At 35.4% G+C, this 27,349-nt stretch overlaps 1 protein-coding gene across 13 annotated transcripts in view; it reads right to left on the reverse strand.

The window, feature by feature from the left end:
- Cask (calcium/calmodulin dependent serine protein kinase) overlaps window positions 1-27,349 on the reverse strand; it is a 389,850-nt gene that overhangs the window by 97,358 nt on the left and 265,143 nt on the right. For 9 of the 13 annotated variants that reach the window (XM_058582480.1, XM_058582484.1, XM_058582482.1 and 6 more), the window contains exons 10-12: window positions 19,070-19,169; window positions 14,975-14,992; window positions 5,989-6,110 (exon numbers count right to left, since the gene is read on the reverse strand). In XM_058582480.1, the coding sequence (XP_058438463.1) occupies window positions 5,989-6,110; window positions 14,975-14,992; window positions 19,070-19,169 (240 nt within the window). The remainder of the gene's footprint in view (window positions 1-5,988; window positions 6,111-14,974; window positions 14,993-19,069; window positions 19,170-27,349) is intronic. The other 4 variants (XM_046453835.2, XM_058582488.1, XM_046453836.2 and 1 more) reach the window with 1 other exon arrangement.

Below are 27,349 nucleotides of genomic sequence, written 5' to 3' on the forward strand. Positions count from 1 at the left end.
TGCTGGGAAAACTGGAAATCCATATGCAACAAAATGAAACTGAGTCCCTTTCTCTCACCATGCACAAAAGTGAATTCAAAATGGATCAAGGAGCTTGATATCAAATCAGAGACGCGCCGTCTGATAGAAGAAAAAGTTGGCTACGATCTACAGTCGGTGGGGTCGGGCTCCAAATTCCTCAATAGGACACCCATAGCACAAAAGTTAATAACTAGAATCAACAAATGGGACTTACTCAAACTAAAAAGTTTTTTCTCAGCAAAAGAAACAATAAGAGAGGTAAATAGGGAGCCTACACCCTGGGAACAAATCTTTACTCCTCACACTTCAGATAGAGCCCTAATATCCAGAGTATACAAAGAACTCAAAAAATTAGACAATAAGAGAACAAACAACCCAATCAACAAATGGGCCAAGGACCTGAACAGACACTTCTCAGAGGAGGACATACAGTCAATCAATAAGTACATGAAAAAATGCTCACCATCTCTAGCTGTCAGAGAAATGCAAATCAAAACCACCCTAAGATACCATCTCACTCCAGTAAGATTGGCAGCCATTATGAAGTCAAACAACAACAAGTGCTGGCGAGGATGTGGGGAAAAGGGTACACTTGTACATTGCTGGTGGGACTGCAGATTGGTGCAGCCAATTTGGAAAGCAGTATGGAGATTTCTTGGAAAGCTGGGAATGGAGCCACCATTTGACCCAGCTGTTCCCCTTCTTGGTCTATTCCCTAAAGACCTAAAAAGTGCATGCTACAGGGACACTGCTACATCAATGTTCATAGCAGCACAGTTCACAATAGCAAGACTGTGGAACCAACCTAGATGCCCTTCAATAGACGAATGGATAAAAAAAATGTGGCATTTATACACAATGGAGTATTACTCTGCATTAAAAAATGACAAAATCATAGAATTTGCAGGGAAATGGATGGCATTAGAGCAGATTATGCTAAGTGAAGCTAGCCAATCCCTAAAAAACAAATGCCAAATGTCTTCTTTGATATAAGGAGAGTAACTAAGATCAGAGTAGGGACGAAGAGCAGGAGAAGAAGATTAACATTTAACAGGGATGAGAGGTGGGAGGGAAAGGGAGAGAGAAGGGAAATTGCATGGTAATGGAAGGAGACCCTCAGGGTTATACAGTGGAGGGGGTAGAGAGAGAGGAGGGGAGGGAAGGGGAGAGGTGGGGAGGGGGGAGGGTGGAGGATGGGAAAGGCAGCGGAGCACAACAGACACTAGTATGGCAATATGTAAATCAATGGATGTGTAACTGATGTGATTCTGCAATCTGTGTATGGGGTGAAGGTGGGAGTTCATAACCCACTTGAATCAAAGTGTGGAATATGATATGTCAAGAAATTTGTAATGTTTTGAACAACGCACAATGAAAAATTAAAAAAAAAAGAATTAATATCAAGAATCAATAAGTGGGATGGATCCAAACTAAAAAGCTTCTTCTCAGCAAAAGAAACAATCAGTGAGGTGAATAGAGAGCCTACATTTTGGGAGCAAACTTTTGCCACATGCATGTCAGATAGAGCACTAATCTCCAGGATATATAAAGAACTCAAAAAACTTAACAATGAAAAAAAAAACAAACAATTCAATCAATAAATGGCTCAAGGAACTGAACAGACACTTCTCATAAAATGATATACAATCGATCAACAAATATATGAAATAAAATACAAAATACAGCTGGGGATGTGGCTCAGTGGCTGAGTGCCCCTGAATTCAATCCCTGGTACCAAAAACAAAACAAGACAAAACAAAATAAAACAAACAAAAACCCCAAAACAAAAAAACCAAGCATGGGATATGGAACATTGGAAGAAAGAAAAAAGAATGGCCAAAGTTGTTTTTCTCCTCCTCTTCCTCCTTTTTCCTTCTCCTCCCCCCACTCGCGCGCGCACGCGCGTGCGTGCGTGTGTGTGTGTGTGTGTGTGTGTGTGTGCGCGTGTTGCCAGGGATGGAACTCAGGGCCTTGTGCATGCTAGGCAGGTGCTATCACTGAACTGCATCCTGAACCCTGGATAGCCAATGTTTTAAAAGCTCCTTCTCAAGAGTTGGTTATACCTAGGTTTCCTTTCTAATGTGTACCATAAGCATTAAATATTTTAAAAGTCTTTTTTAAATTAGAAAAACCAGTTCTTTTGAGGTACAAGGGATGGAATCCAGGGCCTTGTGCATGCTAAACAAGTGTTTCACTACTGAGCTACACCCCCGACCCCATAAAAGTCCTTTTTAATCATTAGATTTCTCTATATGGCAGTCACTTAAATACTTCATTGATTATATTATTGAAATGTAGCCTATTAGCAGTAAAATGAAGGCTAAATAAACCCAATTTATGGGATGTAGAGTAGAAGAGCAGAAATACACTATGTATACAACCAGAGATATGAAAAATCATGCTATATATATGTAATAAGAATTGTAATGCATTCCGCTGTCATATATAAATTTTAAAAAAAGATTTAAAATGCAAAAAAAGAGTAGAAGAGCAGAATCTATGGCTTATGTTATTCATGATGATGAAGCTTTCATTTAAGGATAGTTCAGTTTGGATACTTAGAACCACCTGCAATCAAACATTGCCCAGGGCTTGGCCTCATAGTAATTTCTGGAGAATTCTAGTGTTCATGTGTAGTACTTGTGTCTTTTTCTTTTTTGTGGTGCTGGTATTTATGCTAGGCAAGGCTCTACCACTGTCTTTTTGATGGGCATGGTTCATTTTCAGTCCAATAGCTTCTTTTTAAATCAAGCTGCACTGACCGGGCTAGGTGCTGATCATGCAGATACTTATTTAGGTTTGTAATTCAAAAGAATTCAAAGAAAGTTTAAGTATGTTTTCCTTAATAAATCTATGAATGTTTTCTGAAACTGTGATTATTTCTACCAAAAAGTCCAGTATATATATGTAATAAGAATTGTAATGCATTCCGCTGTCATATATAAATTTTAAAAAAGATTTAAAATGCAAAAAAGAGTAGAAGAGCAAGAATCTATGGCTTATGATATTCATGATGATGAAGCTTTCATTTAAGGATAGTTCAGTTTGGATACTTAGATATACTCAATAGTTCAGTTTGGATACTCAAAATCAATATTTCTAGTAAGGTCTGAGAAGTTCTACACTGGGGACTAAGTGGCAATCTGGCTCAGAAGGAAAGTCCAGTTTGTGTCTGAATACAAAACAGCAATACAAAACACCTCCCCTGCAGTACAACTTTGAAAACCAATTTGGGCTACTCTGAGCCTTTACCTTACAAAAAGTCCTTGATCTTAAAAAAGGTCAGCAAATCTACTCAGCAGTGACCTTATTAATCATTGAAATAAACAAAATCTCCACTCTACAGCTTCTTACAAATATCTTACTAACTAGTTCTAGTAAAAGGGGGAATGACTTCTGTGGGAAATTCACACTTAGGAAACTGTGCTCTATTTCTGTACAATGTGTTAAAATGCATTCTACTATAAAATAAATAAATTAATTTATTAAAAAAGAGATAAAAACAACAAAAAGAAACTTTTAGCACCAAATGACAGTGAACAATAGACATTTAAATAACAAGTGAATAGAAGTTAAATTCTAATTCAAATAACATAACAAAAACAGTGATGATGATTAAGAAGATCATGATAATGGAATGCTACCAAGCTCTCCACGAAATAGAATGAATTTCAAGGGATTTCTAGTGCTCAAGGCAACTAAATTATTTAAAATAAATGTAATCTGAAATACTCAAATTGCTTAAAACAGCCAGGCATGGTAGCACATGACCCACAATACCAGTGATTTGGGAGGCTGAGGCAGGAGGATAGCAAGTTTGAGGCCAGTCTCAGCAATTTAACAAGCCCCTAAACAATTCAGTGAGACTCTCTCCCTCAAAAATAAAAAGGGCTGGGCTGGGATTGTGGCTCAGCAGTAGAGCACTCGCCTTGCATGTGCGGGACCCTGGGTTTTATTCTCAGCACCACATAAAAATAAATAAGTAAAATAAAGGTATTGTGTTCAACTACAACTAAAAAATAAATATTAAAAAAAATAAAATAAAAAAATAAAAAGGGCTGGGGATGTAGCTCAGTGGTAAAGTGCTCCTAGGTTTGATTCCCAGTATAAAAAATTACACAAAATAAATTACACAAAAATAATAATTACACAATAAAAATAAATTACACAAAAGCAAAGATTCAATTCCATATCTTGTCAAGTAAATTTCTTTCTTTCATTTTTTCTGACTAAAATTTGTTTCAAAACTATATTTTCCAACTTTCTTGCATCTGAGTAGGCATGTGACTAGTAGTACTTGCCAATGAAATGTGGGCAAAATTGATATAGCCTATTTCTACTCTTGACCCTACAAGATTCTCTATATTCTCTTCTGGCTGCTGGCTGGATGCAAGGGATGAAGAGGAAATTCCCAGGCACCGGGAGACAGCAAAGCCACAGGCTGGAAGAGGTCTGGGTCCCTGAATGACTTTGTAGAAGAGATTTCCCTTACCTACTGGCATTGAACTGTCAGGTGAGCAAGAGATAAGCTTTTCTTCTGATTAGTCACTCAAATTTTAGAATCACATGTTGTTATAGCTGTTAGCACTGATAAATATGTGCACTATGTAAAAAGCCAAAATCTGGTAATTAATTTGAACGGACCTAACTTATGGAATTCTAGAACCAAATATGAGATATATACAATAACATAGTTTGAAGCTGAAGCAACACAACACTATTGGCTTAGCTTATTCCAAACTAGTCTTCATCAAAACAGAGCTCAACAGGATTGTAAATAAAATATCATAATAAAATTAGTTTGAGAAATGCTGTTAAAGTTCAATAGGTTTCTTTGCCTTAGGACATCTCAGAGCTGTCAATATAATAATGTCCATTGTGAATCTGCATAAAGGTACAAAAGAATGTAGCATTTTCCAAATTTATTTGGGCAATGAATAATTTAACCAATAAATTTAAGATCTACTTCCCCTTCCTACTATGGTAACACCCATCACTATCTCCCAGAAGGATGCTCTGTAGAATACACTCTGGGAACTTTTGCTCTAGTGTAATTTGTATCATATAGTAGATTAATCAGCATGAAACAGTTTTGGGACCCCAAAGCAAATATCACTCTCTTTTTACTGTGCTGGGGATTGAACCTAGGCCTTGCACATGCTAGGCAAGTGCTCTACCATTGAGCCACATGCTCAGCCCTCATTCTCTTATTAAGGGAAGGTTTTTCTTGTAAAATGACTAGCATGTATTAATATCATCAGAAGCACCCAAGAATGTGTTCAGTGCTAAAGCAAACCAGGTTGTCTAAGAAAGGAATTTTACTTAAACCATGAGTGGAGTGAAGGCAGAAATGTATGGGGCAGCTTGTTTTTTATTTGGGTCCCAATCTGCTGTTATTGGAGTCTGCCATATTAAATGATGGAATCTACTCATGTTTTAAGGAAAAGATACTGATTCTATGAAATCCAGCAATGATAAATATGAAATGTGTGAACAACAGTCCATTGCATAGTATCTCATTTGTTTTTCTCTCTCCTATATTCAGGCTTGTGGCATAATGTTTTAAAACAACGGTTAAAGGAAATTAAAAAAATAATCACAGCTATAGATTAATGGATTCCTCTAATAGAAACAAAGAGACTGCAGTAAATTAGGGTTGTGCTATGTGCTTTAAAAAAACTCACATATCATTTGCATGCATATGTAATTTATAAATACATATGTATATGTATATAATTTTTCCACTGAATCTTGCTAGGCTATTGCATTCGTATTATACAAACACTTTATTTCAATTCTGAATTTATGATGGATGATTTTCCACATTTCTCAGAGATTTAAGGCAACTGAAATAGGATTGTTAGGGTGGATATCAGGATTTCTGAAAAGTAAAAAGGTATGCTTGATACTCAACGTGTTTCCCCAGCACCCCCCCCAAAAAAAAGAATAATAAAAAATAAGACTTACATCTAGCAGTGTGTGAAGATGCTGATCTTGGAAAACACTGTGTAGGAAATCTAGGTCCTTTTCACTGCAGTCTGTAAGCGCATGAATCTCTTCCAGACTGTCCAGCACCTGTGAAACTGCTCCTGTGGGGGCAAACAGAAAGGAAAAAGCTAGTACAGGAAATCAATTTCAAACTAACCTTAACTTAATATTTAAGAACAAAAAATTAACATCAGAACTTGAAGGCTAGTGTCTTTACTGAAGGATAGGTTTAAATGAGTTTCCAATCATTTAAGGGCAGAGTATTTCAGGAAAGTTTGTGTTTGCAACAATGTATTTGGTGTGCTCTTCAATTTTCAAAGATAAGGTGAAGCTTGTCTTATTTGAATGAAGGACATTCATCAACTCTGAGCTACTAGAAGATCTGGGTGCAGCAAGTTGTATATCAGAAAGAATGGATGTTGGGATCCCAAGGTGTTTTGAAATATTATAGAAACAACAGGAGGGCCTTTTACACAGGGGAACTCCATCATGAAACAAAAGCCCGCTGTAGGTGTGGGAGACAAACCTTCTGCTGGGAGCATCTGCCACTTAAAATAAACTTTGGAGGATTTTTAAGTCTCATACTTTAGCTACAAAAATCCCACTTCATTCCTTCTTTTCTTTACATGCAAAGTCAAGAAAACCAAAACCATTCTCATTCTTTTGGGCCCATGTTATTCAGAAGACAAAGACAAAGAGTATCTATACTAACTGATACTTCCAGATATCATATGCAGTTTCAAGACAATCCATGTTTGTAGGACAAAGTCACTACACTGCCACATTTCCTCTTATAACCAAGGACCCCTGGCAGGTAATAGCAAGGAAAGATACACACTGAGTAGTATCAAAGTCATTTGCATAGCCTTAAAGAAATGGTCCAGGGCTGGGGTTGTGGCTCAGGGGTAGAGCACTCGCCTAGGAAGTGCAAGGTGCTGGCTTTGATCCTCAGCACCACATAAAAATAAATAAAATGAAGGTATTAAAAAAAAAGAAAAAAGAAATGGTTGACCTCTTTTACTCTGCATATAATATGCACATATATCCTCCATCAGAAAAGAACCCTAAGAGTCTAGACTTCAGAATATTTGTATACACCAGAGAAAGTCTAAGAATAAATGTTCTATTGCACATTTAAGTCTTTGGATCAGTGGTTCTCAACCAGGGGCAATTTCGCTTCCCAAGGGAACATTTCTTAAAATCTTGAGATATTTTTGGTTGTCAAAACAGCAGGGAGAGGGCAGATACTGGCATCTAGAGAGAGAGGGATGCTGATAAATACCGTACAATGTCTGGGACAGCACTCCAACAACATTTATCTGTCCCAAAATGTTAGTAGTGCTGAGACTGATAAACCCTGCTTTCAATTAAAATAGATTTCTCTTCGGGAACTTTACACTGTGTCTAATTCTTCATATGTCAGATCTCATCCACTGTTGTGCACTTATTGGCGAGAATGTAAATTAGTACCATTTTTCTAGAGAGCAATCTGGTAACATACATTAAAAAGCCTTAAAAAGGTTCATGTGCTTGATTAAGGAATTCCACTTATTAAAAAACCTACCTTATGGAAAAAAGAATAGGAGAAGACTTACTTATACATAAGGATGTTTGTTGTATAAAATAAAGATAAATCTGACAGTGATTATATAAATTACAGAATATACATATGATGCAATATGTAACCAAATGGACATTATTTTTGAATTTGTGAAGATGTAGAGAAATCCTCATGATAGAAAATTCAAGATAGTAGAATGCAAAACCATATGCACTATATACTCCCAATTATGATTTAAAAATAAATTATATAACACAAACTCAGAAAAAAACCAGAATGAAATACACTAAAAAGGTAATAGTAGTTAACTTTATTTTCCTACTTAAACTTCATTCTGTTCTTGTACATATATATATGTTCAAAGTCTTCTATAAGAACAACAACAAAAAAAAGCTATATAAGCTACTGATTTTTGCAGCCCTATTTAATCATGTTAAAGATTTGATGTTTAAGCCACAAATCATGTGGCTATCCATGTGGAAATTACTATGGCTATTTTTAAAATTTGACTTTTTATTTTGAGATGGTTGTAGATACACACACATTTGTAAAAAGAGAGAGAAAAGAAAAGAAAAAAACCTACAAAGATCTAATGTATTTTTACCCACTTTCCTCCAACAGTAACATAGTGTGAAAATTTAGTACATTATCACAACCAGGATATTCACACTGATACAATCAAGCTATGGAATGTTCCATTACCACAAAGATCCCTCGTGTTGCCCTTTTATAGACATACTCATTTCCTTCCCATCTTATCCATCCTCATCCCTGGCAACTACTAATCTGTTCTCCACTCTATAATTTTCTTTTTCATTTTAAGGATGAAAATGAAATTATACAGTATACAACCATTTTGGATTGTCTTTTTTTTTAAGGCCACATAATTTCCTGGAGATTTATCCAGGTTGCTTCTTGTGTTGTTTTCTCCTTTTTATTGCTGGGTAGTAGTCCATGGTATGGAATGTACCAGTTTGATGATTCATTTGTAGAAGTAGCTATGGATAATTCTTAATTTTGAATAACTAAGCCTTCCAGGGTATTGGTATTCTTTCACTAGAAATATTAAGTGGAATAAAAAAATATACAATGCAGAAGTCAGTCCTCATCTCCCTTGGTATTCCTGAAGAGGTATTAACATAATCCAATTCCTTCTACCTGCTTTTCTTAGGACTTTTAATTTGTTTAAAGTGGAAAAAAAAAGAAAATTAGTTCAAAGCCAACTCTCTGTTTGTCTCTTATTGAAAGCCTTGAAAAGCAAGAGATGATATGAAGAGATCCATCCCAAATGCCCTCTGAACTTCTGACCCCAGCACATCATCAAAGCAGAATTAAATGATATTAGGATTATCAAATTATTAAAGCCAGTTCTAGGCTCCTGGACTTATGAAACTACAATAATAAAAATAGTCATGAAATTGTTATTTTGGAGGGTATATTTTTTAAAAGTCAACAGGTAACACAGAAACCTAACTACGATTTTCTCTCAGTTATCCTAGTAAAACTGGATTAAAGAAAGCTGTTTTTATCAAGTCTATCCAGCATTGCTTGTATTGATATACAATCCATGCATTTTATTAATAAGATATAAATAAGAACAACCTTGTATTAAACAAATACTAAGATGGCCAGTCTGATGATTGGGAAGCAATTTTGATGGTACCCAAACAGGGATGCATCATTTGTTGGTCTGTGAACTCCCTGAGTTGCTCTGGGCCATTCCTGTCTCCCCAGCATGCTCTGTGGGTTACTTATGTATGCACTTATTTACTCTAATTTCTGCATATAAGGTCCATAATATGACAGGTCTATATTTTATAATATTCACAAAATATGCACTAAATTAAACAAGTCATTAAGAAAGTGTAATAACAGCAGCTCCTAATTCTTGATTGTCCATTATGTGCCAGGACAACACAGGTGACCTTTCTAGATAGAGGACCTAGGTTCAAAGGGGCCCAGGAAGGGCACAGCTAGGAAGTGGTGGAGCCAGAAAACCCTGAGTTTGTCTGGTTCCAAAGTCTATTCTGCCTGACTTACTACACTAGTTGGCTGGGAAACTAGAGAAAATTTCAATAAGAACTATGATTTATTCATGGATATGGAGGTTGGAGAAGAGCTTGAACCTACTGGTTGGATCATAACCAACTTTTACTGAATGTTTTTGCTTTCTGCTAAGTACTAGGCATGGGCTGCAGAGAAAACATGAATGTGAGCCGTATCCTTGAGAAAGGGTTCTCAGGCGGTGTGTGAAGTAGGCCTACTATACTGGAGTCAACAAAACAGCAGAGGTAAAAACAAAACGGAACACGTATAGGCTGTCTAGGGAGGAGCTGGAGCAGCCTCAGAGAAGGTGGATGAGCAGGAATTTACCACCTTCACAAAGGGGTGAATCTGTGCTGATGAGCCCACTGATGGATGTTTTGCTGGAAGGAACCAAATCAACGGTTGACCTGCATTTCCAGGAGGCAAGACCTACAGTCTCCACAGGTCTATTAAACCTCCTTGATCTTTTCTCTCTTCTGACCTGATTTATAGTCTTATAATGAACTTAGTGGCTTTCAATTATGAAAAGAAGTATTTTGCACTCAAGCTGTCCATTTCCGACTCTGAAAGGTGCCTCTAATTTCAAATTTCTGTAATTAGGTAGGAACATTATAATTTTCCTTCCATATTTCCTTCATATTTTCAAATTGAATAAACATATTTTTGGCCTGATCTTAAAATCTTTCTTTACCCTTGACCATTTTAACACCTTCCCTTAACACCTATTCTAGTTTGTTATTTCTACTTTGAGTGTGGCCAGCAAAACCACAGAATACGTTCTTGATCCAGTAGATGTGCATAACTGATATCTGCAGTACAGAAACAAGCCCATTTAAAAGCACCATAATACTGGGCATGGTGGCTCCTGCCTGTAGTCCCAGTGACTCAGGGGGGCTAAGGTAGGAGGACCTCAAATTTAAGGCTAGCCTCAGCAATTTAGGGAGACCCTGTCTCCAAATTTAAAAAATGGGGATGTTTTAAAAACTGAGCTATAAGTGGTAAAGTGCCCCAGGGTTAAATCTCTAGTACCACACACACACACACACACACACACACACACACACACACACGCGCCTCATACTTTTTCAATTCATTATAAAATATAAATGGACACAAAGACATTGCTGGGGCCTTCCATTTGCTATTTGTTTCAGATTTTAAATATGGGCAATGGTGATAATTAATACAATACATACCTATTAAGGTGTGTACTTATTTACTGTTACAAGTATTCATTTCTAGATCAATACTGTCACATAAGAAAGAACTATTCACTTTTCTCAAAGATTGAGAAGGATGTTTTCCCTATAAAATCACTGAATAAGCTTATAACCACTGTGGGGGGAAAATCAATCAATAAATAGCACACAAATTCTCCTCAGAGGACACTTTACTTAATGGCAGGACTGTGGGCATCTTATATGTCTTTGTATTCTGGCCTGTGCTTTGTACAAAGACACTCCAAAAAAAGATACTTGATTGAAATGATTTTTTTTTTCTGAGCACATTCTGAAGAATTGAAAGGAAGTATTAGAACAAAAGATTTAACCACAGAAAACAATTTATTTTATACTATTGTTTCTGTAAAGTCAGAATGAAAATTATTTTAATACTAATATTTGTGTAATAGTTTATAATTTCCTGAGTGCTTTCATACTTATTATCTTATGTGATTTTACAATAACCCCAATCTGAGGTTAAGTATTTTTGTATTTGAAAAACTGGAGACTTGGTAGGATTAAGTGACCCATCCAAGAGCCACAAACAGTGGGCAGAAGAGTGAATCCTAGGATCCAAGTCTCTGACTTCTACTCCTGTGCTCCTTCTGCTACAGACTGGCCTCCCCAAACCATGTTTTACTCTCAGCAATGTACTGAAATAATCTGCATTTGGTAATGAGGGGATGCCCAATTTCTATTATGTCTTTAATCTGAATGTTATTTACCATATAAGGGTTTTTTGAGCTGTTGATCCAAACTTTCACATTGATGAATTTATTAGAAACCATTATGCCCTGCTTTCAGAATAAGATTTTACTTTACTTTTTTGCCTAGTTCATTTGGAATCAAGTTTGTATTTAACGATCAGGTTGATAATCACACATTTTAACTTTGAAAACTTCTATTTTTTTTCAAAGAATTTCATTGATATATACAAGTCTCTCAAAACATTTCCTGCTACTATTATGAAATAATATTAAAAAATCAACTGTTTTAAAAATGTTTTCTAAGCCTATTTCTTTAAAGAGAAATATGCTTCTAAAGTCAATAAAAGCTTTGGGTCTAGAATAATTTCATTACAAGAGTGGAAAGATCTCCTGAAAAAGTTGACTGAGTAAAAATAACCCCAAAGGAGGACAGAAAATAAACAGTAGAATGTTAAAACTGAAAAATTCTGTGTCAAAGTAGGCTGTCTGTTTTAAAACTGCCTTCCAAACATTTTACTATGAAAAATTCCAAACACAGAAAATTGGAAAGAACTGTACATATCACTTACATCCTACAACTGTTAACAGCTTGCTGTATTTGCTTTATCACAAGCCAACCATCCATCCATAAATTCACCTTATTTTTCTTTCATTTCAAAGTAAATGAGAGAGTGGCTAATACTGACCACTTCATTCCTAAACTGAACTTTGGTAAAGGTTTCAATCCTTTTTCCTCTCTCTCAGGTAAAATTTACAAAGAGTGAAATACACAAATCTCAAGTGTGCCATGCAATTAGTTTTGATGCACCTACGTTTCCTAGCAATTATTTCAATAAAAATTTGTGAATATGTCTTAAATTATATGTATAGCTATGAAACCCAGAATCACTAGCAAATCTAGTATCTGAATTGGCTCTAATTTCTCCTCCTGAAGAGTATTCAATAATCTCTCTTTCCTATTATATTAGTGATGCATTAACACAACACTATATCACTACACACAGATTTTTATCACCCAATCAAAACCTTTCCTTGCGCTGGGCATGGTGGTGCAAGCCTGTAATCCCAGCAGCTCAGGAGGCTGAGGCAGGAGGATCTCAAGTTCAAAGCCAGCCTTACCAACTTAGCAAGGACTTAAGCAACTTAGTGAGATCCCATCTCAAAATAAAAAAATAAAAAGGGCTGGGGATATAGCTCAGTGATCAAAACACCCTTGGGTTTAATCCCTGGTACCAAAACCAACCAAGCAACCAAAGAAAGAAACCCCAAAACCCTTTCCTTGACAGCACAATAACATTTAAAAATTGTTTACTAAGGTATACTTTATTAAGTTAAAATTTACCAATTTAAGTGCATATTGTCATTACTCCAAAACCTGTCCCTTTTGTCCCTCTATAGTCAAGCTCTGCTGGCTTCCCCTGGAACAGCTTTTATTCACATTGCACAAAGCAAATTCTGGTTTTCAATCAAGTTATAAGTAACAGTAAATCCTGCAGTGGAAATTGTGTTTTGGACTTACAAATCTGTGTTATATCCAATTCAAATTATAAAAGCTTACACATGGTGATAAATATTTTAGATTCTTTATGTATAGATTATGGTATGGACATCTCAAATTTTATTAGTTAAGGGAAGCAAATTCTCCATATGTATTCTGTCAGAATATAGATGCTATCATTCTAGTGCCATTATGCTTATTAAAGTAGTCTGTGTTTCCAAATAGCAACATCTTTGAGCCCAATGTTTTCAAAGTACTTTAATAACATTCTGCTGGCTCTTTGGTGCCCATCTGTGTAAAGCTTTTTAACTAAGGGAAAACACTACTGATAACTCCATAATGCTCATTCCCAAATGACAGGTCTGGCCAACTGAAAGAGGAAGAGGGGAAGGAGGAAGAGAGAGAGAGAGAGAGAGAGAGAGAGCGAGCGCCAGAGTGGAGAGTGCTAAATCTTATATGGAAAGAGCCTTACATTTTAATAGTCATTAAGTTGTATGTGGTGAGCAGCTTCTAAAATGGACCCCTATATGATTCTTGTTCCTTGATATTCTCACCCTCATGTGATCAATTCCCTCCCCTGTAGTGAGGGCTGGGTTTACAGACTCACTTTTAATGAACAAAATAAGGCACAAGTTATATGATATCACTTCTCAGATAAGGTTATAAAGATTATGTCTTCTATCTTAGGTACTGTTACTCTTGCCCTCTCTTTGATTATAGACGCTGGGGAAGCAAGCTGCCATGTTGTGAATAGTCCTGTAGAGACACCCACAACCAGTGAGGAACTGAAGCCTGTCAATAACCATATGATATACTAAGATTTTTTTTGTGGTTCAGCCCTCAAGGGAGATGGGCGCTCTGAACTATAATCTTGAGAGAGATTTTGAGCCACAGGCACTCAGCTAAACCAGGCTCCCATTCCTCATCTACAGAAACTGAGATGAGATAATTCATTACACAGCAATAGATAATTAATATACTGTGAGAGTTTCATATTGGCTGCAATTTGAGCTGCAAATAACTTATGCAAGAAAATGTGACAATAAATTCAATTATAAGCACCCAGATTTTCTATTTTATCTTTGTCTTTTTATCTACTTTCCTCTTAGTAAACACAACTTTGAGGTAAAGGTTTATTTTATTTTTAATTAATTTTTAAAATTGAGATAGTTATAGATTTACATGCTTTCATAAGAAATAATACAGAGAAATGCCTTCTGTACCTTGCTCAGTTCCTGCATTGGGAACATTTTACAAAGTTATAGTATATCACAAGCAGAATGCTGTCACTGATACAATCCACCTATTTTATTCAGATTGCCTCAGTTTTATTTAGACTCATTTCTATGTGTATATTTCTTACATTTTAATTTTCTCACATACTCAAATTATATCCCTTTGTCATTAAAATCTAGCCATCATATTATTCCTTTCAAATATCTATTTGGTAGTCAAAGTTGTTAAGAGACATGATTTCAGAGTTTATTTCACAGCTCCCTATTAATAAACTGAAAATGGACTCAGTAACAGAAAGTAATGAAACCATTTGGAGGTCATGTCATTGTCAAATGAAAATTCACTTACCCTGAAAGTTTTCTTGAAATCCAACTATAAAATAAAACATTACCCTTTCCCCAGAATTAATGTATTTGTGTTTGAAATTCAGATGTGAAATGATGTAAGATGTGGTTGAAATTTTAACACTGCCTCTTTTTCTTCTTATGAAAGAAGTAAGAAGGGAAGATTCGTGTAAGAATACTTCAGGAAATCAATATATCCAGGTTTTCATTTCATGGTCAGACAGTGTTAAAATTCAGATTTAAACATCTAAACACAAACAGCCAAGGAAAAAGTCAAGCTGATTACAAACCATGCAAAGCCAAACACGTTTGCATAAAAGATTAACCTTAGAGGAAAACAAAGGGATACCTACTTTCTGCTGCTAGAAGTCCTAGGAGGAAGGCAGCATATGGACAAACAACAAACAGTATGATTTTAGAGCAAACAGGTTATCAAGCCACAGTTGGGCCCACCAGATGAGCCACAAGAAGCAGCAGTCCCCCGGCTGACCCCAAAGGAAGTCCTTGTGTTTCACGAGCACAATCACCAGGACTGATTAGGATTTCAGACATCAAATACTGGGTTCTAATTCTGACTTCTCTGATTTGAAATATGAGAATGGAATATTTCTGCTTTGACTTCTTAAGCAACAAAGCAACAGTACATTGTTTATCAGAAGATTAAACTTCATGGATTGGATGAATTTCAATAATCAAAATAGAAAAACATCTTTTATAAAAAATCATTTTATATTGTAAACGATATAACATAAGCATGTTCAACTTTCCTTTAGATTACAAACTGGAAAGCTGGTTAGTTTTTAAATTGTGATTTTAAAATATTCATATTTTCCTTAATGCATACAGTATTACTCATTCCCATCATAAGGTTCGATTTAAGAAAATATATGCTGGATTTTGGGAGTAGGCAGCTTTATGGCTCTTCTCAAATATTGGGATTTCATAGCACAGCAGAACTGCAAGAAATCTGGGGGGACCAAATTAGGATTGCCCATTATTAATTCTGTCAAATAAGGTCATTAAAAAAACTGACCTATCATTATGATCTTCATAAAAAAGCATTGTCTAAAGGTGGAACACAAAGACAGCCCATCTCAAGAAAGGACAGTTGCTGACTTTACATTTTCCATCTTTCTATCCCCTCTTTCCTTGTCCCCCACCGCCCCACCCTACAAACACATGTTTTGTGATCCTTTTCTCTTTTTGCCATGGGCTTGAATGAATTTTCAGGTGATGATGGAAAGTGCTTTGTGTTTTGTTCTCTAAAACAAAGCCATACAAATTTCAACAGAAAGACACCAGAAAGAATAACTTTGGGAACTTAAAATAAATGATGCAGAATTTAAGTATTAGTAGAAGTAGAGAAGAATTCAGGTATAAAAATTAACGAATATACTTTAAAAATGAAATTAAAAGTAATGAAAAGCAAACATATAGATGTTTTAATTTATGAAAGTGCAAAGCTTTATGTGAGTCCAATTAAAATATATAATTGGCTTTCTGCAACCAACCATATAACCACTACTGCTTGGTTGCAGATAAAGGACACTTGCTGGCAGATTAGCTATTTGATAAATAATGCTGGCCATAATAGTAGAATACCTTCCTTTAAATGACTTAGTATTAAAAATTTACTTTAAGAATGTATGAATAATTCCTGATAAGTATGTGAAATTTAGGAAAGTGTTAGAATTTTCTTCAAAAATTTTCTTTGTTTTTTTTACTTCTGAATATATAAAATTTTCTCCTCAATTAGGGTAGGTGATTGGCATTAGACATGTACAGAGCATATTAATTCAATTTTTTTATTTGTAGACCCAGACAATGCCATTAAAAATACTTATGATAGACATTTAGCATATCAAATGAAAATATAGACTGCCTACAAGATCATCAAGACCCAGGAATTTAAAAAGAAAAGAAAAGGAACTGGGTATGACTGTAGGAAGTAGAAAGCAAGAAGGCTGTGGAAGACTAATATGAGGGTTTGTAGGCTACCTGCAAAATTGTGTGAGAAGTTTCTTTTTGTAGTTTAAGAATCAAATACTAGAGCTGGGGTCATGGCTCAGTGGTAGAGTGCTCGCCTAGCATGTGTGAAGCAGAGTTCGATTCTCAGTACCACATATGAAAAAATAAATAAAATAAAGTTCCCTCAACAGTTTAAAAAAATCAAATACTATGGGCACAGTGGAGCATGCCTGTAATCCCAGCTAATCTGGTTTAGGCAGGAGGATGGCAATTTGAAGCCAGGCACAGCAATTTAGTGAGACTCTATCTCAGAATTAAAAAATAAAAAGGGCCGTGGATGTAGCTCAGTGGTAGAGCACCCTTGGGTTCAATCTCCAGGACTGCAAAAATTAAAAATCAGAAACTATTTCAAATAAATTATCTAAAGATTATACTAAAAATGAGAAAAAAATGAGTAATAAAAATATATTTAATAGAAAATAAGCACATTTATAAAGTGATTTCTTTCCCTCAAAGAAAAATCTACCTCTTCCCAGAAAATAACATGTAAGAGTTATTAAATTATTGCTAGACAGAGGTAAATATTAATTAAGGGCCAACACTAAAGATTAGGTATATGAAGTGATTTGCAAGGACCATACTGTTTTCTAGGACCATTTCCATACATGCAAATAAATTATAGTAGAAGTATTGACCTAAAATCTCGCAGAGATTTATACTATATCTATATTCCAAGCATGCAACTGTTAAATGTAGTCACATTGTGACATAAGAACTATTTCTGGGTCTGCTGGCCCTAAAGAGGGTCAAATGTAATCTAAGTGGGAGGAGAAAAGACTGAAATTCAAGCTGGGTGTGGTAGTGCACACCTGTAATCCCAGAATTTGGGAGGCTGAGGCAGGAGGATCACAAATTCAAGGTTAGCCTGGGTGATTTAGCAAGCAAGACCCTGTCTCAAAATAAAAAAACAAGAAGGGCTGGGGATGTGGCTCAGTGGTACAGTGCCCCTGAGTTCAAGTACTGGCCTCAAGACACAAGAGCAAAATTTGAGCTAACAAAAAGTCACAGGGAGAAGGAACAAAATGTATTGAAAGGAAAAAAAGACAGATAAAATGATAGGGAGTATGGAAGACCATACCTATAAGCACAACCTTGCCTTTCATGTGGTAAAGGTTCTGGATGGTTACCAAGCCAGCACAAGAGGAAAACAGAAAGGCTTTCTCCTCAGAGTTATTTCTAGTCTAAGATTCCCATTTCTGAATATTTTTGGAAATCACCTTCACTCAAAAGAGGAAGATTCATATCCCAATTGTTAAAAATCAAAATGAGGAACTATATACCTGCTGAATGGGAAACTTTGATGCTGTCATCTTGCACAAGTTAAAAGCACCTACTAACTGGCCAGAAATTGTGAGTGTGTTTGTGTACATATGTGTGTGTGAGCAGAGGAGGGCAGAAGCATAAATAATGACAAATGTTTCTGGTTCCAACAGAGAACAGGTACACTCCTTCTTTTCATCTTGTTGACTGTGGGACAAACAACTCATACTTTGGGCTGTGGTTCCAATGATGATAGATGAGTACTGAAAATGCCAGTCCAAGAGTACAAAAAATCAAATCAGCAGTGCAAAGTCAAACACATGACAGATATTGAGTGTCTTTAATGAAAGAAAGAAGAAAAGCTGAGGCCAGATGACATAACTCAGAAGTTAATAAAGAAATGCATAAATAAAAATGTAAAACTCTGACACACACACACACACGCACGCACACACAAACACACATGCATCTGCATGTACGTATACATGTAGCTGGAAGATTTTTAGTAAATGCTCCTTGAAAATATCTCATTGGCAAGTTGGAAGTCTGAGCATTTTATAAAATGATTTCATGAACACTATCAGATTTTTTCAGGAGTACCTGTACACAATTCATCAAAACAGGTAACTCTTCTATGTTCTTCCTCCTTGAATATTTGTATCAAGGGTTATAGACTTTATATATAGAGAAGAACTTGATCACTTTTCAAGACAAAGCTCACAAGACAGCTTTACATTGAAAGATTCATTTTAAAGCAGTGCTGTCTCAAAGTCTGACTTAACATGATTGGCATGGGGGAAATCTTACATCAGAAGGTTTTGTTGAGGGAGAAGGTGATTGGAAAGATTCAAAAAGTCTGAAACTATAATGTTGGACTAGGTGAAGTGTAATGATGGGTCTGAAGTGCAGAAAGGGGAAGAAGTATTACTGAGATAAAAAGAAAAAAGTGAAATGTTGGTTTTGGAGCGGTAGGGGAGGGACACTTTGGAATTAAAATGAAAAAGAATGAGACATATGTAGGTAGGATGTGGTTGCTGACAAACTGCCTTAAAATCCCTTGGAGGATTTAAATTCATATACAAAAGTTTACTTACAATGAAAGAGAAAGGATGTAGATGCCAAGTGAGTTACACGGCTGAATGGACCAATTATGCAATTACCTGAGGAGGTAGGGTCTTCAGAGAAATCTGGCAACTCTTCAGGGGGATCCCCATAGAATGAGTTGAATTTGTGACTTGACACAGCGGCTAGTACTGCTCCCTGAAGCAGAGATGAAAAACATGATTAAAACAAATACACAAATATAAAAAGTTCATTAAGTAGTTATCTGAAGAATTGTTCAGACAGTCCAGTAAAGAGGAGATGTTGGCTGGAAGAGAGATAGCTTTTAAAATAATTTTGAAGCCCTTTAAATAAATTACATATGCATACATCAAAATAACACTGCTGGGAATTGCAAAAATGTATGAACTGGGGCTGGGGTTGTGGCTCAGTGGTAGAGCACTTGCCTAGCATGTGTGAGGCCCTGGGTTTGATTCTCAGCATCACATATAAATAAATGAATAAAAAAATTTTTAAAAAGTGTATGAAATAATTACATCTTGAACTCAAATATGTACCACACAATGGAATATTTGGTAGTCATTATTAAAATGTTGCTGCAGAAGGATGTTTAATGAAATGGAAACATGTCTGTGATGAATTTCACCTTGAAAACAAGGTATGGTATGATCTCATTTTTGGAAAAAAATGTTAATATAGATATAGTCAACATACACCAGAATATTCATAATATTAATTATGCTTGGATAGTAGGATTATGAGCCATTTTTCTTTTAAAAATAATTTTTCCTGGGGCTGGGGATGTGGCTCAAGCGGTAGTGTGCTCGCCTGGCGTGCATGCGGCCCGGGTTCGATCCTCAGCACCACATACAAACAAAGATGTTGTGTCCGCCGAAAACTAAAAAATAAATATTAAAAATTCTCCCTCTCTCTCTCTCTGTCTCTCTCTTCTTTAAAAAAATAATTTTTCCTCCATTCTTTCTGTTTTTAACAATGATCATGTGTTACTCTTGTATATGAATTCCCAGTCAGGCCAAACATCAGAATAAACTGAATGTGACTTTCAAGCCATGTGCGCAGCTTCCGCCTGAGCTCTGGTTGAGGATCATTGCCATGTTGAGGGCCTGGCAGACCTAGAGCTGTTGAGTGGAGAAAGGATGAGAATTATTGTTTCCAGAACAGGAAGACTGACAAAACTTCCAGGTTTGTTCCCTAGCTCTGCCACTTTCCAGCTATAGGACATTACTTGTGTAATGCATTTAATCTCACTAGGTTTTCTTATATGTATACTGAGTGTACTAAACTGACATACTTTACAGGATTATCAAAAGTCATAATGTACATGAATGTGCTTTGCAAACTATAAAGAATTGTATAAGTGGGAATCATGACTAGCCCTACAAATAGAGAGCCAGAACATAAGCACAGCCATTTGCCAGTCTACACAAAATTGCTCAAATCACCTACGTTGTCTAAGTCTATAGTAGTCTTTGTCTGAATTTTAAATATTGAACTCTTGAATTTTTCTGAAAAGAAAGATACATCTCTTAATGTGTAGGTATTTGTTAATAAATCCATGAAAACATTAATAGAAATATACTTCCACAAAGATAACTTTTGAGGGGGTTTGTGTTAGGTTTTGTTTTTGTTTTTTTTTCCTCCTACAAATATAAATTCAAAAATAGACTATAAAAAGGGAAGAACAAAAACAGCAAAAGAAAACAAAACAGAGACCTGCTGTTGATGCTACCATTTTAGGCAAATTTCGATTTCCAAAAGTTCAGGGTCAGTGCAGAAAGGTTCTAATGCAGAACTATAACAACCATGTTGAAAAAAAAAAAAAACAGTAGTGAATGTTGAGTTCTTCTTTCCACAGAAGAATTGTATTTCACTTTACATATTATACATGTTCCCTAAAGCTGGGTGGTAATGGAATTTTTATATATCAAATCATATTTCCCACACACTGAAACTAGACTTTTAGAGATGCATTATTTTTATTTCCAAATAAAGTTCAACTGAGTTTTTGATATGTTAGTTTTAAGGCCTGTTCTAGCTACTAAAATAGTCCAAGATCTATAAATACTTATACTATTAGGGAAACACTATTTAAAAGAAACCTGAGAAATAGATTCTTTTGAAGCCATTGTAGCAAGTTCCTAATTTGTCTTATGGCTAGCAGTTTTGTTTATTTAGTTCTCTAAACTCAGTGACCGCACATGGTTCAAATGTTGAATGCTGAGTTATTATGTAAAACAGTAAAATAGTTCCAAAACAGTTCATGGATTCTTAGAATTTTATTAAAGTTTGAGAGTCAATCTTATAAATGGCTCTTCTAGGAGATTCAGTTTTGCAAATGGGAAAACTGAGGTCCAGAGAGGCTTAGCAACATGTGAAGATTACTGTCAACTTAGAGACATAATCAACAGCAGGCAGAATTGAGGTCTTACTCTGCCCAGTTCAAGGATTTCTACTATACTAGGAGTCAAAAAATTTTTGTGTGTGAAGGGATAGACAGTAGATATTTTAGGCTTCATTAGCCATATGATGTATTTTGCAGCTACTCAACTCCACCTCTGTGGCATGAAATCAGCAATTGATGAAATATAAATAAAGATACAGTGCTGTGTTCCAATAAAACTTTATATCTAAATCTATATATCTATATCTATAGGTAGTAAACTGAATTTGGCCCCCAGGTTGTAGTTTACCAGACTCTGTACTATATAATCACTTTGGAGATCCTCTGTGTACAACAGTAATATAAAATCTGAGCTTATACAAATAGTTCTTCAAATTTTCTGCATTAATTTAGTAGGTACACTTTAGTATGTTTCAAGGATGAAACATAATTTTGAGTTAAGAATACTATTCATAATATATTAAGAAAAATAATATTAAAGTTGAAATTTTCTCCTTTAAGTACTAGAAAACAAATTTCTAAACAAACTTTTCCTACTTGTGCACAGTTCAGGAATGCAAGAGACTGATCAGTAAGTCAGAGAAACATGCAGGGTATACTATTGCAATTGCAAAATGAATAAAGGAAAAAAAATCACAGAAAGTCATCAGAAATCTTCCTTGCTTTCCATATACACAGGGAATAAATGGTTTTATCCTCTTAATTAAATTACATGGTTTCAACTTACCATGTCCTAAACTGATTGCAATAAATCATTTTAGGACATGGTAATACAGAATATTGCTTCTATTTATATCGGAGATTTGCTTTCTAGGTGTAGAAATATTTTATGAAATAAAGAAAATGATTTCTAGAACAGATTCCCTCCTAGATAGACAAGCTCAGATACCCATAAACATCTCTTTGCTCATAACTCCTTCAGGAACTATCTCCCTGGTCAGAGTGCATGTGCACTCCCTTAAGAGACCCACACCCCCAGAGCACAGATTTTCTTCATTGCCTAGGTCACACAGTTTGTCTCATGTATCCTTATATTCAATTTGACAAAATATGCTCCTTATATTTAGTCCTGTATTCAGGACTACGTAGTTTATAAAAGAAAGTATTGTTTCTAGAGGATTAAAAAAACCCAAGTATTAAAATTTTAAACTTATGGGCAGGGGATGTAGCTCAGTGGTAAAGCACTTGTCTAGCATACATGAGGCTCTGGGTTCCATTCCTATCACTTCTAACAAACAAGTAAACAAACATCTCTAGAGTTGAGTATGGAGGAAAACCCCCAACATCTGAAATGTCTGGTAACCAAAATGGGGAAAAGAAATTTTCCATCATCACTTACGGAGATAACGTAAAATAATGAAAGAAAGGAAGATAAAAAGACATCTGTGATCACATGCAGGGTTCCATAAGCTTTGTTTACCTATACTTTCAAAGTAGTCTGAAAATGATGTGAATAATTTCTAATTATCTGAATAATTTTCTTAGAAATTTGTTGTCTCCTATAGCCTGCTAAAGAGGTTAAATGCCAAAATGAATGTATGAGTATGGAAAAGAACAATTTTCTGGATTGTTGAGCATTGATACTATTATACCCATAATGAGTAATTATCTTGAAATTTCAGCAAAGGTAGTCAGATAAGTAAAATGAGTAATATTTTATATTCTGGCATTAAAAAGTCACCATCATCTACATCCATAAGACTAGGATCCTAAGAATAAGACATATTCTATGCTTGTATAAATATGTTAAAACAGATTCTACTGTCATGTATAATGAAAAAGAACCAATAAAAATTTTAAAAAAAGATTAAAAAAGAAAAAAGTCTCACAAGACTTTCAGCATGAGAAAAAGTTTCAACTGTGCAAATAATAAACTATCAAAAATGCAGTCAACATCATTTCTGGCAGTGGAAAACTAGAAGCAATCTCCATGACCACAAACTGGTTAATTATATTACAGTTTGTATATATAATGGAATAGGTATATGACCATTATAGTTTATGCTTAGAATAATGACTCCCAATAAAGTGGACATGTCAGAATCACCCATGAGCCTTTTTAAAAATACACATCCCTTCAACTTCACATATTCACCTAGCAATGAGGGAGGGAGGCGTGGTCCCTTGGTTGAATGGTGCAGTGAGCCACTGTTAATGATGGCAAATATGTTATATCTCCCAAGTGTGCTGAAGTAGAAACCAGTATTTAAAACCAATATTTTGTTATAAGGTAAAAAAAAGTGGGTTTTGTGAAATTCCCATGAGATAAAATTAACCATCTTACAGTGTATAATTCAGTGGTATTTAGTACATTCACAATTGTCTGGTTCTAAAAAATTTTCACAACTCCCCCAAACCCTGATACCCATTAAGCAGACACTTTTCAACAACTATCACTAATTTGCTTTCTGTCTCTATGGATTTAGAAACATAAATACCTATTCTAGATATTTCATATACACAGAATCATCTAATATGTGGCATTATGTTTCTTTTTGCATGTGGATATTCAATTGTTCCAGCCCCATTTGTTGAAAAGACTAATTCTTTCTTTCTTGAATCTCCTGGGAAGTTTTGTCAAAAACTGATTAGCCATAGCTGGGTGTGGTGGTGCATGCCTGTAATCCCAGTGACTCAGGAGGTCGAGGCAGGAGGATCATGAGTTCAAAGCCAGTCTCAGCAACTTAGCAAGGCCCTAAGCAATGTAGTGAGACCCTGTCTCAAAAATAAATAAAAAGGACTAAAAGGACTGGGGTTGTGGCTCAGTGGTTAAGTGCCCCCTGGGTTCAATACCCAGGACAAAAAAAAAATAAAAATAAACACATCAATTGATGATAAGTAAAAAGGATTTATTCTTAAGCTCTCAATTCTGCGCGCGCGCACCCCCCCCCCAGTGTCCTTATAACTGCAGCTTTATAGTAAATGCCCAAAATGAAAAGCATGAGTCTTCCAACTTTGTCCTTTTTTTCAAGACTGTTTTAGCTATTCTGGAAACTTTACATTTCCATGTAAATTTTGATAGGGATTATGGTGAATCTATGCATCAATTTGGGAAGAATTGTCATTTTAATAATATTGAATCTTCCAATGCATGAATATTAAATACTTCTCCATTCAGATCTTTTTAAAAAATATCTTTATTTTTTAGTTGTAGATAGACAATATCTTTATTCATCTTTTATGTAGTTCTGAGGCTTGAACCCAGTGCCTCACATGTGCTAGGCGAGGGCTCTACCACTGAGCCATAGTCCCAGCCCTTCCATTCAGATCTTTAATTACTCTCAGCAATGTTAGTCTTTTTTTCATATTTTTCTTAAGTATTTCATTAGTTTTTGAAGCTATCATGGTTGGAATTTTTCTTAATGTCACTTTAAGCATGTTCATTGCTCATATATAGAAATATAATTCAATTTTATATATTGATCTTGTATTCTGTTACCTTACTGAACTTGGTATTTCTGATAGTTTTTTGGTAGATTCCTTAGTATTTCTAACAAGATCCCAGATGAGGCTGATGCTGCTGGTCCAGGGACCACACAAGAAAAGTGTACAGTAATTCCCCTTTAGCCATGATTTTGCTTACCTATGGTCAGCCTTGGTATAAAAATACTGAATGGAAAGTTGCAGAAATTAATAATCCATATGTCTTAAATAACTTTTATTATAATATATAATATTATTACAAGTATTCAAATGTATTATTAGTTATTGTTGTTCATCTCTTTCTGGGGCTAATTTATAAATTATTCTTTATCAGAGGTATGTATTGTAAAGGAACTAACAGTATATATAGAGTTTTGTACTATCTGTGGTTTCGAGCACCCACTGTTTCGTAATGTATCCCCTATGGATAAGAGGAACTATAATATGTTATATAATAGATGTGATAGTAGAGCAAAACAATGGAAAGGAGCTGAATATTACAGTGTAAATGTAAGAGTTTCTCCTTCTAAATACTGTGAGGGAAGTGATGATAAAAACGATCAAAAAATCTAACTACAATTACTTTGGAAGAAATACAAGAGTTGAGATTACTCAGTGAAATTTTTAAAAAACTTTCAAAACCCACAAAAATGTTACAGCCAATGACTGGCAAAAAGCTTAAATGGTCTAGAATGCCCATTCAGGAATTACAATTGTTTACAGTGTACCCAATCAAAGGTATTAACATTAAAATCATAATAATACATCAACAGCAATCACAAAGTTAATAGCAAATAATATTTATGAAGCACTTACTACAACTTTTGTAAAAATATACTGATTCAACCTATGAATTAATTTTTATCATCATACCCATTTTATACATAAAGAAATAGAGGCACAGAAAGTTTAGCTAATGTGTTCAAGGCTACACAGCTAGGAAGTGTCAGAATCAAGATACACAAAAGGCAATACAATTTGAGAGCCCACTTTTTCCTTTTCCTTTTTGCCAATGACACTAAAAATTTTGTTGACTAAGTAGCAAAAGCGGTTTTCTACTGATTTCAGTGAATTTTCTTTATAATCGTTTCCAAGGGAGTTCTAGAAATTAGGTTGTCTCCTACTATTTGAGGAACTTAAAAACAGTATCTGGGTAGGATGGGCACCTCACTGTTCATTTGAGAAAATCAGCTGTATGGTAGGCTCTGAAAGCCAGGGAAATTGCCATCTTTGTTCCAGAAGTTTGCTGGAGAGACAGAATGAGAATGAGTTCCTGGAGGAAGGCAGATGTAACCTGTTTTAATGGGGTGGCTGAGCTACTCCATAGAATACAGCCTTACCAGAAAAAGCTGAAAAAAAATTCAGCATTGACCCTGCTGATGTTCTTAATTCTAGGTTGTTTGGCGGGTCTTAAAACTTTAAATAGCCCTGCAAAGGGATGTGGTAAATCCACATGACCCCTCTCTGCTGTGACAGCTTGGCCCTGTCCAAATGAATCTTAGTCACCACTTTGGCTATTTTAGGCCTAAGTCTGATTCTGCAGCACTGGGAGAAGAACAGAATGTCTCTTGGATGGTGAAATACCTGTACCTAGGCAATGGCAGGTTCAGCCCTGCATAGTGTTACATCACATGAGGCCAAAGCCACGTTAGGAGTTTAAAAGACTTAGGGAAGAGTTAAGAAAGACGTACAATGAACAGTTTCTTTGAGAAGAAAACTAACTTCAAATATAGCTGAGTAAATTTCACTAGGAATGATAAGACTTTTATTCTTTTGTAGGTTGATGGCTCAGGTGGATATCAGACCAAAGGGAAAAATAGTCTTGGGAAACTTCTTTGGGCACCATCTCAAAAATGGCATAATTACTTTGTAGCTGGGGTTGTGGCTCAGTGGTAGAGAGAGCACTTGCCTTGCATGGGTGAGGCACTGGGTTCGATCCTCAGCACCACATAAAAATAAATAAATAAATACATTGTGTCCATCTACAACTAAAAAAGTATTTAAAAAAAATCACTTTGGCCAAAGGTTTTTAAAAAGCAAATAGAGAAGAGTCAGTTTAAACTCTTGACTATAAAAACAACTAGGAGAAAAGCTTAAATGGGAATACTCATCAACAATGATATGTTAAAATTTCCCTTGTTCTATGGCACCACCATTCAATGGAACCTTTTGCAATCATAGGAATGTTATATATCTGTACGGTCCAAAATATAGTCACTAGCCATAAGTGGTTGTTGAACACTTGAAATGTGCTAGTGTGAATAGGGAACTGACCCTTGAATTTTATTTAATTTCAATTAATTTAAATTTAAATAGCTGCATGTAGCTACCAGATACCATGTTGAACATTTCAGCTTTACAGTATAATATTGTAGATTGATAAGTTTTCCCAAAATTAATATAAATGTTCTTACAAACTTGGAGTTGTATAAAATCATTCATATATGTTAGGAGTTGAATAATAACAGATTAATGATATTATTGCAATTTATGATGCATCTGAAAGTACTTCAGAAGAAAGGTTTTATAGTTG

This window comes from Marmota monax, unplaced genomic scaffold (genome assembly GCF_021218885.2).
Source record: "Marmota monax isolate L192 unplaced genomic scaffold, Marmota_monax_Labrador192_F-V1.1 WCK01_AAM20220418_F8-fsc00182, whole genome shotgun sequence".
Classification (NCBI taxonomy): Eukaryota; Metazoa; Chordata; class Mammalia; order Rodentia; family Sciuridae; genus Marmota; species Marmota monax.